The sequence below is a fragment of the Carassius carassius genome, chromosome 27 (genome assembly GCF_963082965.1).
Source record: "Carassius carassius chromosome 27, fCarCar2.1, whole genome shotgun sequence".
NCBI classification, from domain to species: Eukaryota; Metazoa; Chordata; class Actinopteri; order Cypriniformes; family Cyprinidae; genus Carassius; species Carassius carassius.
Genome location: NC_081781.1, coordinates 31,332,159 through 31,346,417, shown reverse-complemented (window position 1 = coordinate 31,346,417; position 14,259 = coordinate 31,332,159). Strand labels below are relative to the sequence as shown.

The following is a 14,259-nucleotide window of genomic DNA, read 5'->3' as shown; positions in this document are numbered from 1 at the left end:
TAAAGAGGACAAGAAATAACAAGCCCACACCAGGCTTTAGAGATGGACTGTGATGGAGCGAGAGAGAGAGAGTGTAATAAAGGGACGTAACATGCCTGGACTCATTAGAAGGGACACGTCTCCGGGGGGTTTGGAGGGGCAGCAGGTGGAAACTCTATACTGTGAGAAATCAAATCGAGACATGAAGAAACAAGCCCCTCTGATCCATTAGCTCGTCTCAGAAATATCATGCAATATTAATCACAACAGCGCCTCCCAATCCTCCGAGCGTGACGTGTAATGCGTTCAAGTGGCCAGCAGAGGCATCTATCTGTACGCAGGTGTGTTTACATTTAGGGCTGATAAAGCAAACAGACGGCTGCTATAAAGACTACAGCTCAACTACTGCACCCTAAACCTGTGGAAAAACCAGATGAACATCCTGCATGGAAACCCTGTATCATCACGGTGTTTACAATTCTGTCTCTCACGCAGACGGAGGCTTTCAGTATTCACTGTCTCACACACACACACACACACACACACAGCAAACACTGACACATACATACCAACATCCATTGCTGATTAAAACAAGAGAGAAGAGACTGATTATCATAGCAGTTGTATTCAGTAGATGAAATATTACTTTCAAACAGCTAGAAGCAACAGTGAAAAGCTATTGTACTGAAAAACAAAAAGTGAAGGAGCTCCACTGACCCAGAGAGACATTTCTCCTGTGGAAAACATTACTGAGAGCCGTTACTGTGATCACTGGGAGCATTTTGTGAGTATGACAGAACTACAAAAGAAAAGCTAAAGCCTCCACATTCCCATAAATCAACCGGTCTACACCAATACCACATACAAGCAAAACATCCATTGTGATTTGGTTCCTTTTACTTTTGTTTAGAGGGCTTGACGGCAGGAATGTGTCACCACACAGAGTTTAAGAGTTACGAAAATGCAACAAAAAAAAGAAAAGACAAGAAAAAAACACCTACTGACTTTCCAGCTCAGAGTCTTCTGCTGTATTTGCACTGAGGTAAAAGTCAGTTTGCCGTTAGTATCTTTGCATCAGATTTGCTGATCAGATAAACATATCTTGTTAATTAGTGCCCATTCAATTTTTCTGCAATGTTGGAAGTAATTTTTTCATTCATTTTTCCCAGAATGCTCATGAATGACATAATCGAGTTAAAGATAATCTATATGAATCTATTGCTTTAAGGTTGTTTTTGTTCTTGTGTGTGTGTGAGCGAGAGGTTTAGGTTTACAAAGATGGCAATATCCAAAATCCTTGGAATATAATCCTTGGAAACAAGCTTATAAATCATACAGAAATAAGTTTTTGATTATATGGTTATATATAGAAACAATATATTTTAGGTTTATTGCAAAATACGCATATACATACACAATAATTTAACCATCTGAGGTCTAGGGGGTTTTGGGGGCCTGGAGAAGATTTGACATGCCCTGACTTTTGTGCTTTTGAAACACTGTTTGAAAACACTGTATTCAGCACAAACTAGGCTAGTATGCATGATTTCGTTTTTAGAAAACAACATTTATGCGTGATTAGTGAAAAACTAAAACTTTGAAGGCACTGAAATAAGGTCATAAAACACATACAGAATATTTGTTCACAAGACTGTCAAACCTGGAGCTTGGAGCCTAGAATTTTTGCTTCAAAATGATGTTAAAATTATCTTGTTTACTCAACAATATATTGAGTTACATTTTCTAACACCTATTTCATCAGAGATTAGACTCCGTACAGTTCAATAATTGATGATTATCATCACCAATATAAAGTAAAACAACCTACACCTAGATACAGGTTTCTGGGCTTCTGAGTTACAACAAATGTGTTTTAGAAACACACTGTTATAACAGCCAGAGAAAAGACCAAGACAGAAGTCAAGGGTCAAGAGCCCAACTAAAGCAAACACTGATCTCTAACATGGTTACTTCAAATGAAACAATAAATCAACATCTAAACCTTAGTTCATTCTCAATAAGATCTTCTGTAGACGTCTGACAGAAATAAAGTCAGTCTGGTTATTAATAAGTGGAGCTGGTGATGCTGTTTGTGGGGTTGTTTAATCAGATCTTGAGAGATTTCATGTATTTTATTTCAGTTGATTTCATCTAAGGCTGTGTCTGAAGTCAGTTGTAGTAGTTCTTGTGTTTCTCTTTTCTTCAGTGATTCTGTTTGTTAACAGCAGCTGTTCATCACTAATTCTCAATCAGCACTTAGTTAATCACTTAATTACTTGAATGCAAAGTTTCAAAACGTACATGGTTTAAATCAAGGCAATCTGTTTACTCAAACGGTTTGAGTTAAGTTACTTGTCAGGTTTTACAGTGCAATTTCTTTTGTCTGTTTTCTTAATTGCAGAATATTTATCATGTGCATCCAGTCCTTCGTGCTGTCTTTGCTGTAAACTGGTTTAAAGGGACACAAGTGAGAGACTTATTTACCCCCATTTGATAAAATTGTTTTGAAAAAAATTATTTTACATTTAGAAATTTCTAGAATCTCTGTTTCGGGTTTTTTATTAGTGTAAAAACTTTTCCAAATTACTTTTCCAAAATAAAAAAGTAAGTAATTGAAATTTTCACTTATTTTTCACAAAATCTTGAAGTGTTCCTGTAGCTCAGTGGTAGAGCATTGCATTAGCAAGCGCAAGGTTGTGTGTTTGTTTCCCCTGGAACACATGATAGGTGAAAATTGTTAGCCTGAATGCACTGTAAGACGCTTTGGATAAAAGTGTCTGCTAAATGCATTAATTTAATATTATTTAATTAAAATGCACTCAATAAAATGTACTTATTCGTTTTTTTATTTTTACCTAACTTAGTTAAGTAGATTTACTTAATTTCCAAATGTGTTAAATTTACATGAAAAATGCTTGTGCAAAAACTTGCCAAATAAAAATTAAGTAAATTTACTTATTGTTTTTTTCAGTGTAGCTAAAGAAACTGTAATCAAAATTTTAAAAACACTGCATAGTTTTCTTTTTATAAATAAAATAAACATTGAATCAATTAAAGTTATTAAATATATTTAGTCAAGATCAGTGAATGGTTTTCTTTTGTTCTTTGATTAACATTAATGACAGGCAGCGCGTTTATTAGGCTGTTGTCTCTTTAAGCAAAAATACTGTACATGTGTGTTTTCTTTCTCATCTGTTTTTGTTCACTTAAGACAAAAACAGCTGTGTTTATGATGATATACTGATGTAGTTTTCTGTGTATTGGTCAACAAATATGAAAGAAGTCAGTTTCGGCTTGGAACAACCTTTTTTACAGTTGAAATACAAGGAACGATCCGAGAACGGACACAAACCAGGAACCCGCAGCGCGACCACTGACCGCTGGTCTCTGTGCACACGCTTGAGCTTAATGTGCGCTGCACACAAACAGGGTGCAGACTCTTTACATTCCTGCACTTAATTGTTTTTAATCAAATTGAAATGCAAACGCAGGAATCATTAACCAGAATCGAAATGCACGCGACTTATCGAATACCCGGTCCTTAGAAATTTGGAACCTGTTCTAAAATGGAACCGGTTTTCGATACCCAACTCTTGTGACTGAGAGGGAAGAGTTACAAGAAAGAATGTAAGGACAAAATAAATGTATATATTTTATATTTGTAGTTTATTTAGAATATATTTAATTATCCCACAAATAAACTTGAGATTCACTTGCGAGTGCAGTTAAACAGTTTATTAGGAACAATCAAAGCTGACTTTCAAAGCTGATTATTTTTTTTGCATCATTACTCCAGTCACACAATCCTTCAGAAATCCTTTTAACAATCTGATTTTCTACAAATATATATATATATATATATATATATATATATATATATATATATATATATATATATATATATATATATATATAAATTAACATCACATAACTAGCATTTCCAAAGGGTATATTGTTTTTGAGCTCTTAGAAAAACTAAATGATAAACTACATTATTAATGTTATTTTGATAATAGTACTACAGTATAAAATTTAGATGTAAAACTTCATAATGTTTCACTTGATTATACACTTAGTCAGGAATTATAGTTTGGAAAAAGTCTAACTAGTAAAATGTTTACACGTTATGTGAAACCTAATACAAGTATATAAATTACAAAAAAAAAAAAGACTTATGTTTATGATCTCTGCTGAATAAAGTGCTTCATTCTTTTTTTCTGAGGAAATCCAAATCTCAAATCCTGAGGTCCAAATCAAATTATGTGTTATTCCTCTCATCGCGAAGCAAACAGTAAAATAAAAGAACTTGAAGAACATTCTCACTGCGTTGACTTCAGAATCAGAATCAGAATCAGAATCAGAATCAGAAAGAGCTTTATTGCCAAGTATGCTTGCGCATACAAGGAATTTGTTTTAGTGACATAAGCTTCCAGTACACAGAGACCACAACACACAGACAAAAAAAAAAAAAAAAAAAAAATTTACAGGAGATTTACAAATTGGCAAATATATAAGTGTATAAACAATTGTGCTATAAATGATAATGGAATAGGATTGAGTGAGATGCAGGAATGTTCTAGGATGGAGGGGTAACAAATAAATATAAGGATATTGCACATTTTTACATAAGTTTAAGTGGGAAACATTTAACTGTTCATGAGGTAGATTGCCTGGGGGAAGAAACTATTCTTGTGCCTTGCTGTTCTTGTATTTGCGGCTCTGAGGCGCCGGCCAGATGGCAAAAGTTCAAAGATGGGGTGACTTGGATGTGAGGGATCCAGAGTGATTTTCTGAGCCCTTTTCCTCACTCCGGATGTGTACAGTTCTTGGAGGGTGGGCAGGGGAGCACCAATAATCCTTTCAGCAGTCCGAACAGTTCTCTGTAGTCTTCTGATATCTGATTTTGTTGCTGAACCAAACCAGACAGTAATTGAGGTACACAGTACAGACTCAATGACGGCTGAGTAGAACTGTTTCAGCAGCTCCTGTGGCAGGTTAAACTTCCTCAGCTGGCGAAGGAAGTACAACCTTTGTTGGGCTTTTTTCACAATGGAGCCGATGTGATTGTCCCACTTCAGGTCCTGAGAGATGGTGGTTCCCAAGAATCTGAATGACTCCACTGCAGTCACAGTGCTGTTCATGATGGTGAGTGGGGAAAGTGCAGGGGGGTTTCTCCTAAAGTCCACAGTCATCTCCACTGTTTTGAGCGTGTTCAGCTCCAGGTTGTTAAGACTGCACCAGACAGCCAGCTGCTCAACCTCCTGTCTGTTAGCAGACTCGTCACCGTCCTGGATGAGGCCGATGACTGTAGTGTCGTCTGCAAACTTCAGGAGCTTGACAGAGGGGTCTTTAGAGGTGCAGTCGTTGGTGTACAGGGAGAAGAGCAGAGGGGAGAGAACACATCCCTGAGGGGCACCAGTGTTAGTGGAGCAGCTGTTTGACATGAATTTCCCCAGTCTCACTAACTGTTGCCTATCTGTCAGAAAGCTGGTGATCCACTGACAAATAGAGCTAGGAACAGAGAGCTGGGTCAGTTTGGTCTGGAGGGTTGTTGGGATGATGGTGTTGAAAGCCGAACTAAAGTCCACAAACAGGATCCTCACATAAGTCCCTGTTTTGTCCAGATGTTGCAGGATGAAGTGCAATGCCATGTTGATTGCATCATCCACGGACCTGTTTGCTCGGTATGCAAACTGCAGCGAGTCCAGTAAGGGTCCAGTGATGTCCTTCAGATAAGCCAGAACCAGTTTTTCAAACGACTTCATGACGACAGACGTTAGAGCCACAGGTCTGTAGTCGTTAAGTCCTGTTATCTTGGGTTTCTTTGGATCGACTTCTGTTGTGTATTCAAGCCGCACGCTTCAGTGAAACATTAGAATCTGAATAGGGCGTTCAGCACGGGGGCGTGGTCACATTAGATATAATGAAGGGAGACGTGAAAAACGGACATCGCGTTGTTTTCATATGGATTACTTTATCACAGAATATCTATTTTCAGCGGCACTTGTTTAGTTTAAAAGTAGACATGTCAGGCTTTCTATAGATATCTCTCTCATGTCTCTTCGTTGAGTATTCACGGAGTTACAGTTCATTTTAATGACGTGTTTGTAAATGAAGATCAGCGCAGACGAAGGCTGCAGACAGCACACCTTGTTTGTTATCTTTATATTACAAATGCACAAAGTTTTATTGTTATTATGTCTGTATCCAAAAAAAAGTAGACCCTTTACAGATTCGATTGATGTATTGCTCTTATCCGTACGATCAAAACTGAAAGTGTAATTTAAGTTATTTTTGGGGATATCAGGATATCTTATAACGCGTATACACGGGGATCGACCCCAGAAGGTTAAAGGTCTATAAACTAGTGTTAAACATCAATTTCCCAACCTGACTGCTTCATTCTATAGAAAATATACTGACACTGCAGCTTTTGATTGGTTGAAGGATTTGCATACCTGATACTCATTGGGCCAGAAAGTGCTGACAGCGAGCTCCGCCTTCATCCAGCCTTTGCCTGTGCAGGAAGTGACGTTCCAGATGGGATTGGACAGTGGCCCTTTATTGACCTTCACCAGGATGTTGAGAGTCCCGGGGCTGGAGCCATCGGGGCAGTACAGGAGATAGTTGAAGTCGATGCAGTGAGTGTCGTTTTCTTTCATCACAGGCAGCTGCAGGCGAGCCTTTTCTCCGTAATCATGCTGTGAGGTGTCCACCATCATGTATGAGCCTGAAGGGCAACAAGAACCAAGATAGAAAACACAGGTGAGCTGGGATTATGCACTCTTTTTTTGCTATCTACTCCCTATATAGGCAGCATCCTCACCAAAATGGAGCCTCATTAGTGTAATTTAGAGCTTATGAGCAGCACTGCATCTTATGGAGTTTTGAGGTTAGTAGGGCTGGGATGATAAATCGATGCAACGCTATTTATGGATCGATTCTGAGAATTTGGGAACGCATCGTGATTCTCTCTCGAATCAATTGTGAGCTTAGTTTTTAACAGCTGATTGCAGCTAGTTTATAACCCCACACCTAAATGCGAACAAAGAAGAACGCTTGAGTGTTCGACTGAGTAATGTAAGTGTTCAAATGTACTTGCCCCTCAGCTTTTATGCGTTTATGACGCAAGATGAATGTATTTTCAAACTTGATGAATGATTATTTTAGGTTCAAGTGGTGCATATGTAAGAAATTAGAAGCAAGCAGAATACGGCGGTTTCTAAACCACACAGTGCCATCTGCTGTTAAAAACTAAGATCAGAATCAATTCCATTTTTCGATTCGCGATGCATCGATTTATTGTCACAGCCCTAGACGTTAGCATATTGCAATATGTAACAGGGAATTTTTTTCCCAGTTGCAAAGCATTTTGGGATTAACGATTCAATGATTCTTAAAGTCAAGATTGATTTTTTTTACTTCATGCATGAAATTTTCTCTCTGAACTTAACATGTCTGTAATCTTCCCAAATGAACTGAATCGAAGGCTTGTGCAACAAAACTGAATCAGCTGCCCAGAAACCATATTTTGTGTTGTAAAAAAAAAAAAAACATAAATAAAAAAAATAAAAAATAAAAAAAAGAGTACACTACACTATAAAGTGTAAAACTACACCAAGGAATATACAAAATGTTGAGTGAAAAAAACATTTGCTAGAAACCAAGTGAAGAAAACAAATCGTTTGAGAACTCATGTGGGATTCTAGCAGGAATGCACCGAGATATAAACTCAGGCATGAGGACCCAATATTTCTGAAGAATCAAAGACTCACTCGTACACTTGGCAGTTGGCCGTGTGCTGATTACTGAACACTTTTCTAACCACTCCACCGGAGAAACGGTCCACACAATCGGCCAAGACGCACAGGCCCATATAGGATATGGTTCCTGTTATTTAACCATGTGATTGCACTGAGAGGAAACTGTTTCAAATCTCAAACACCCAGAGGATGTACATCAGGCGGAGAGAGGACAGACTTCACCACCATTTGTCCAAACGAGCGTACATCTGTTCATCTATCTCTCCACAGCCAGGAAGAGGGATGACCAGCTCTCTCTCTTTGATCCCCATCTTCTGTCAGAGATACCATCTACATGAAATCCACCCTCTTTACGGTCTAAACAAACGGCCCTGGCCATGCTGTGTGCTCTTCATCAGCTGCGTGTTATTCCAGATTCAGACTCTTTCAAGTGTTGGAACTTTCTCTGTCTCTGAAATGACTTTTTCCCCTGATTTAACCATTGGACATGTGGGTGAGGAAAAATAATCTTACATAAAACATGAAGACCTGACTCTCAGATGCACCCAAGGCCACTGTAAAATGCTAATAAACACATGGATCTGAATGAAACAAAGCCATTTATATATGAATAAGACATGTTTTACAATATCTCAGTAAGATAAAAGTAAATCAATTGTAAATAAGCAAATGCTTTTCTTGTGAACTTTCTATTCATCAAAGAATAAAAAAACAACATGTCACGGTTTCTGTAGAAATATTGGGACGCACAACTGTATTCACAATTGATGATAATCAAAAATGTTTCTCGAGCAGTAAATCATCATATTATTCTGATTTCTGAAGATCATGTGACACTAAAGACTGGAGGAGTGATGCTGAAAATACAGCGGAGCATCACAGAAATACATTACACTGTACAAAAAAATATTACTAAAAAAAAGTTAACATTGTAATAATAAAATAAAATAAAATAAAATAAAAAAAACAGCCTCGCTGGACAGAAAATGATCAAACTGACCCCAAACTACTGAATGGCATTCTCTATATCACCTGCTGGAACGATTTTATTACAAATATTATTATTACTACATGTAAATCGTAATTAAAAATATTTTATTGTATCAGTGTTTGTATAATAAGACACTTGTCCTGTGCACTTGATTTTACTATCAAATTCACTTCTCACTTGTAACGCAAAACATAGAGGCATATATTAAAGGTACAATTTGTAAGATATTTGCAGGAAATATCCCAAAACCACTAGGCTAGTCTTATATATTTTGTCCAGTTGATTACTAACAATATCTCTGATGGTTTCTACTACTTGTAAATCATGAGAAAATCCCCATTCTAAACAGTGACACGGGGCAGTGCAGTCGCCTGTCAGTGACGTTAGTTCCCCTTTGTTCCCGCCTTTACTGACGTAGAAACCACATGACAACAGTGTCCTGGACAAATGCGGAAGTAGTGTCTAGTGTCCAGCAAACCACTAGCTTGCTTTTAAGAAGTTCCTTATTTACTTCTTGCATGTTTTATGGTGGATTGTGTTACTTATTTATGTAACATAATTACTGTTTACAGTCTGCCGCTGGTTCTGTTGACAAGGACAGCTCTCGTAAACATAAGCGTACAGGCCAACCAAAGACCCTAGAAGAGTTTGGGAAAAGAGGAGAGAAAGAGCGAGGATCAATATCGGTGTTGCATTTTCTAGATGGAGAGAGCGTCGCGACATACTTCAACTAGAAAGAGATGCCGATCTCGCTTGTGTTTTACTCGACATGCGAGTTGTTTTGATGCGTATCTTTACAGAAAACGTATGTTATGATCAACAAGATTAGTATTAGTATTATTACTATCCATAGTCTTATCACGTCTTTGCAATGACTTCTAATGTAATCTACTCGCGTAAATCGTTGAACTCGCGTTAAATCCATGATTTATCTTAGTCAGCGGTTGGGTAGAAGACAACAAATCCCATCATACACACTCCTTCTTAGCGTCATCAAACCATGCGGTTGTTATTGTGTTGGTAGTGCGAGCTCTAGTGGCAGTAGTGGCAGGTCCTACAACCTGTACCTTTAACCAATAATTTTTGTCCAATATCCACTAAATCCCCACAGCTAAATTGAGGTACATAACACTGTGTACATTAAATGAGTTGTGAATGGCTCTATTTATATGGAAAAAAATAATGACAAATGTCTTAAAAAAGAAAAAGCATGCTGTGATGCTAAGCCTGACTCTAAGCCTGAAAAATACTGCATTGTATTAACAGTGAGTGCATTACAATGCCTTGTATTTTCAGGGCTTGCATTTTTAGGGTCTGAAATTTAGCTACATTATCTATATAATAATAATAATAATAATCTATATAATATCGAATATAGTCAATATTTCAAGTTAAAACAATTCAGACACATTTTAATAATTAAAAATTAAATAATTCAAATTCACCTACCAGAATTCACTTCTGAAATATTCAGAAATATTGTTTAAAATTACGATGAATAATATTCGACAGACAATTTTCTATCCAGTTTATTTCAGTTCTAAAATTAGCTTCCACAAATTTAGTGGTTAAAATTCTGCAGAAAGTTTGCCATTGCACATCCGGGCGCTGCAGGAATAGCAGCAGAGCACCGATGCGTGATCTCCAGCTGCTGTCAGTTGCTCACCAGCAGGTGGCGCAAGCGGCTGTTGATGAAGACCAAATTAAGTCATTCATTCACAAAAACTGATCTGCAGAAATTGTGCTGAATGGTTGTAATAACACCTGCATTTTCTTGATTGCATTTAGCCATTTGCAAATTTCCATCATACTTTCATCGCTGTCAAAACATTAATTTCTTATTAAAACAACAACAACAACAACAACAACAAAACTTCCTTTCAAAAGATGTGGCTACACCACCACTAAAAGGGATAGTTCACCCTAAAATGAAAATGTGCTTTTAATTTCTCTCAGGCCATCCAGGATGTGGGTGACTAGTTTTCTTCAGTAGAAAAGTAAAGAAGATTTTTAGTTGAAACCGTGGTTCATAAAATGCAATTCAGCAGCTACCGACACTTAAGAGTCAAAAGAGCCCGCCCAAAAAACAATTCTGCATACGCCGCTGCTGCTGGGCTTTATTTTTTTTTTTTTGTAATAGTACACATGCTTATTATTTACCAAATATATAACTACATGTGCATGGATTTCTATATTTATGATTTTCTGTAAAGACAGCCAGATGAAAGTAGCACAGTTATGAACAAAAGAAATTACTTGGCTGAGAAAAACTATTATACAGCAAATATTAGAGCACACAACGTCTTAATGGCTGCAGGTGAGAACATCGATGTGGATGTCAGAAGGTGTGTGTGTCCCGCCGTTTCCTCTATAAACACCCGTTGGGTAAACACTCATTTCTCACACAGGCTCCAGGCAATTCCAAAGGTCAAAGGTTGGTCGCATGAACTAAACGGCGCATCCAGATGGCACAAGCCTTCAAGCAAGAGTTACTGGCAGAAAATGAAACTGGTTCATGAGCGATCTTTGATTTATTTAAGTGCTTCCTTATGAACATGAGCTGGAGAGTTTGGAGAAGGATTGTGTGAACTGCTCATTAATCACTTCAGTGCAAACGAAGAAGAAAACGATGAGAGCGACAGAGGAAAGAGGACAGAAGGCTCGACATATTAGACGATTGAGTTTGGCCGTCTCTCAAAACCACAAGAACACATGAACATGAGTTCAGATCCACAAAGCTCAGATCTGAGGCTGGATTAGTGAGTACAGAGCTGTGGTTTATGTTAAGGGCCATGTACACTACATTTTCAGCCAAAAATGTTGTGTTTTGCCTGTTTGTTTACACGACAACTGCGTTTTGGGGACTGAAAATGCATATTTCTGAAAAACGAGAGAGCATTTGATTGGACAACAATCTGCTTAAGCCCCTGAGTGCAAGATGATGTCATCAATACTGCTTACACAGAAATGTGCATACAGTATCTGCTAAAAGTACACTAGCACACAGATGACCACAAAGCTAATTAACATGGACACATCACAAAACTCATGGGGTCTTTGAAGAACGGTTCAGCTTGTGAGCTTGAAAAGATAGCAATTTAAAGAGCAACTTCACACACAGTGGAAAATAGGACAGCACTTTCAAAAAGTCCAAAAGAGACTTTACAATAACAAAAAAGCTAATGATTTCTCTCAAAACCGAATTCAATAAAGCACAGAACACACCTATTTCAGTTTGATTTGCTGCTCATTTCACATGTTAAGGGTGCATGTGCTGAAATCGAGCACACACTCTGTGATTTCAGTGATGTTTTTGTTAAATAGCTCTCACTGAACCAGTAAATCGTATGCGTGTGTAAAGCCAAAGCTCAGGATTTATGTATGGTCCGATCCTTGAGCAGCAACTTGACTGCTCACACTATAAATGTGAAATAAACACATGGGACCCATGGAATTATATAGCCGCCATTGCTTCTGTCCAAACCATGTTTCCCTTCAGTGAGGGAGAAAACACTGAGTTTAGGGCAGACGCTTCATAGCTCTTCCACTTCATACTAAAAGACTGACACTGAATGAACTAAACTAATTCCCCATGCCTTAAATCAGTTAAAAAACAGCAGGTCACCACTGCTCAACTTCTTTAATTCAAGAGGTGGAGACTACTAAATCAAGGAGCGGAATAGAGAGACAGAAAGAGACTGAGAAACAAGACAGTGAGAAACAGAGAAGAAAACTAACATCATGACATCAACTACTGATGGTGTGATGTAAAACAGATCTCCGCGTAGGAGTTCAACATGAGCACAGAGAGCAAATCCTCCGTCAATGTGAAATGTGCAGCGCATTAGTGTGTTCAGAAGTCTGGTTTCCAAGTCACTCCTCAGTGGAATCAGTGCATGACTGAGCAGAAAAAACACACTTGTACAGGATGCCAAAACCACAGAGAGTCAAACACATGCAGACGCAATCAGAAACACTTCATAGAGCCCAGTCTACACTTTCAGAGCAGTTGATTTTGTTCCCTGGAGTCAGCTTAGAAGTCCACTAATGTTAGTCAAGTTTCTTGCACAATACTTTGCAGATATGATCAAATTACCTTGTGTTTTTGATTTTTTTAGTTTTTGCTACAAATCCTTTCAGATTTCTAAATATGTAAATGAGCTCTGCAGTAACTTGCTAAATTTGTGTAAATGTTGTTCAAACTAGCTGCGAGACAAAACTGATTTAAACACAGATTTGCAGTGCTGACACTAATTATCAAGGTAATCAAATGTACTGTTGTAATCACATTTACGGCAGATTCGTTATCCTGTAATTCTACAGGGGCTCCATCAGACTAGTTGTATTCACTGAATGACCAAAGGCACAGCTTAAACGAGATCTCTCAGCATTCAGAGAGGAAGCAGACCTGTCAGACGCATCCCATCCGAGCTCTCTTTGATTGCTCATGAAATCTGAATAACTGAAATGGGCGGTTGGGTTTTTGGCAGTGATGTAAAATGCAGGCATTCACATTCAGATCCCTGCCGCTCCGGCCCCAGAGCTCATCTGCTGCGCAGAGAGGAAGCGCTCAACCTTCAGCGGAGGAAAAAACCTACAAATTAAATTAATTCATAATGAGTCATTCTGTGGCATTAAACACAGCGTTAATGACCATTTACCATAATACCAGGGTTACTGCCATTACAAAAAAATGTCATCAAAACAAATGTGAAATAAAACAACTAATTCTGGAAGCTTCTCATACTGACTGAAGGAGATCTTGCACTGATTTCACAGCAGTAAATCAACTAGCATTTTTGGCAGAAACTACATTTTCGCAAAAAATTGAAATGCATAGTAGCCATTATCTAAATAAGGCTGATGAAGTAGATGAGAGGCGTCAAAACACCATCTCAGTGCAACACTAACGCTGTCACAACATCCTCAACAAGATGGCTGACAGAAGATGCTCAAGATGGCTGTCACACTTCCCACAACCCTAACACGACCGCTCCGCGCCAACAGCCAGAGCACAAACTGCCTACGCCACCTCTGCAACACTCAAACACTTCAGTCCCAACTGTTCGGCTTCTTTAAAAGCGCTCTCGTTTTACAGGCTGGTGCGGCGCGCTGTCCTTCATGGCAGTGACCCATATTAACAGGAACGGTCCCTTTTGTCAGGCAAACACCGGCCAGGAGATGTAGAGCGGAAAAGCTCTGTCACTGTGCTCAAACACTCGTCCTTCACAAAGATCTTCAGAACTCAAGCCCTTTAAAAAGCACTTAACCAGTCGTTCAGAGCCACCAGCACTACGATCCAGCCACAAGAGTTTCAGGAGCAGGACAGTTTTGTAGTGTACAAAATGTACAATTAAAAAGGTTTTCAAAATAATATATTTTGTCCAAAGCTAAATTATACAGTAAAAAAAATCACAAATTACAAAACACTGAATAGTGTGTAGCCTTACATCAATGTGCTCAGATTATCACTCAAAGTTCCTTCTAGCCATTTGTCCTTAATGTGTCCGTATTTTGCTCACTTCT

General features: G+C 38.3%; 1 protein-coding gene across 13 annotated transcripts in view; it reads right to left on the bottom strand.

Moving 5' to 3' along the window:
* The window catches only part of LOC132107156 (receptor-type tyrosine-protein phosphatase kappa-like), a 181,821-nt gene that overhangs the window by 112,643 nt on the left and 54,919 nt on the right, over window positions 1-14,259 (bottom strand). For all 13 annotated transcript variants that reach the window (XM_059513403.1, XM_059513391.1, XM_059513390.1 and 10 more), the window contains one exon: window positions 6,438-6,709. In XM_059513403.1, coding sequence (XP_059369386.1) covers window positions 6,438-6,709 — 272 coding nt within the window. The remainder of the gene's footprint in view (window positions 1-6,437; window positions 6,710-14,259) is intronic.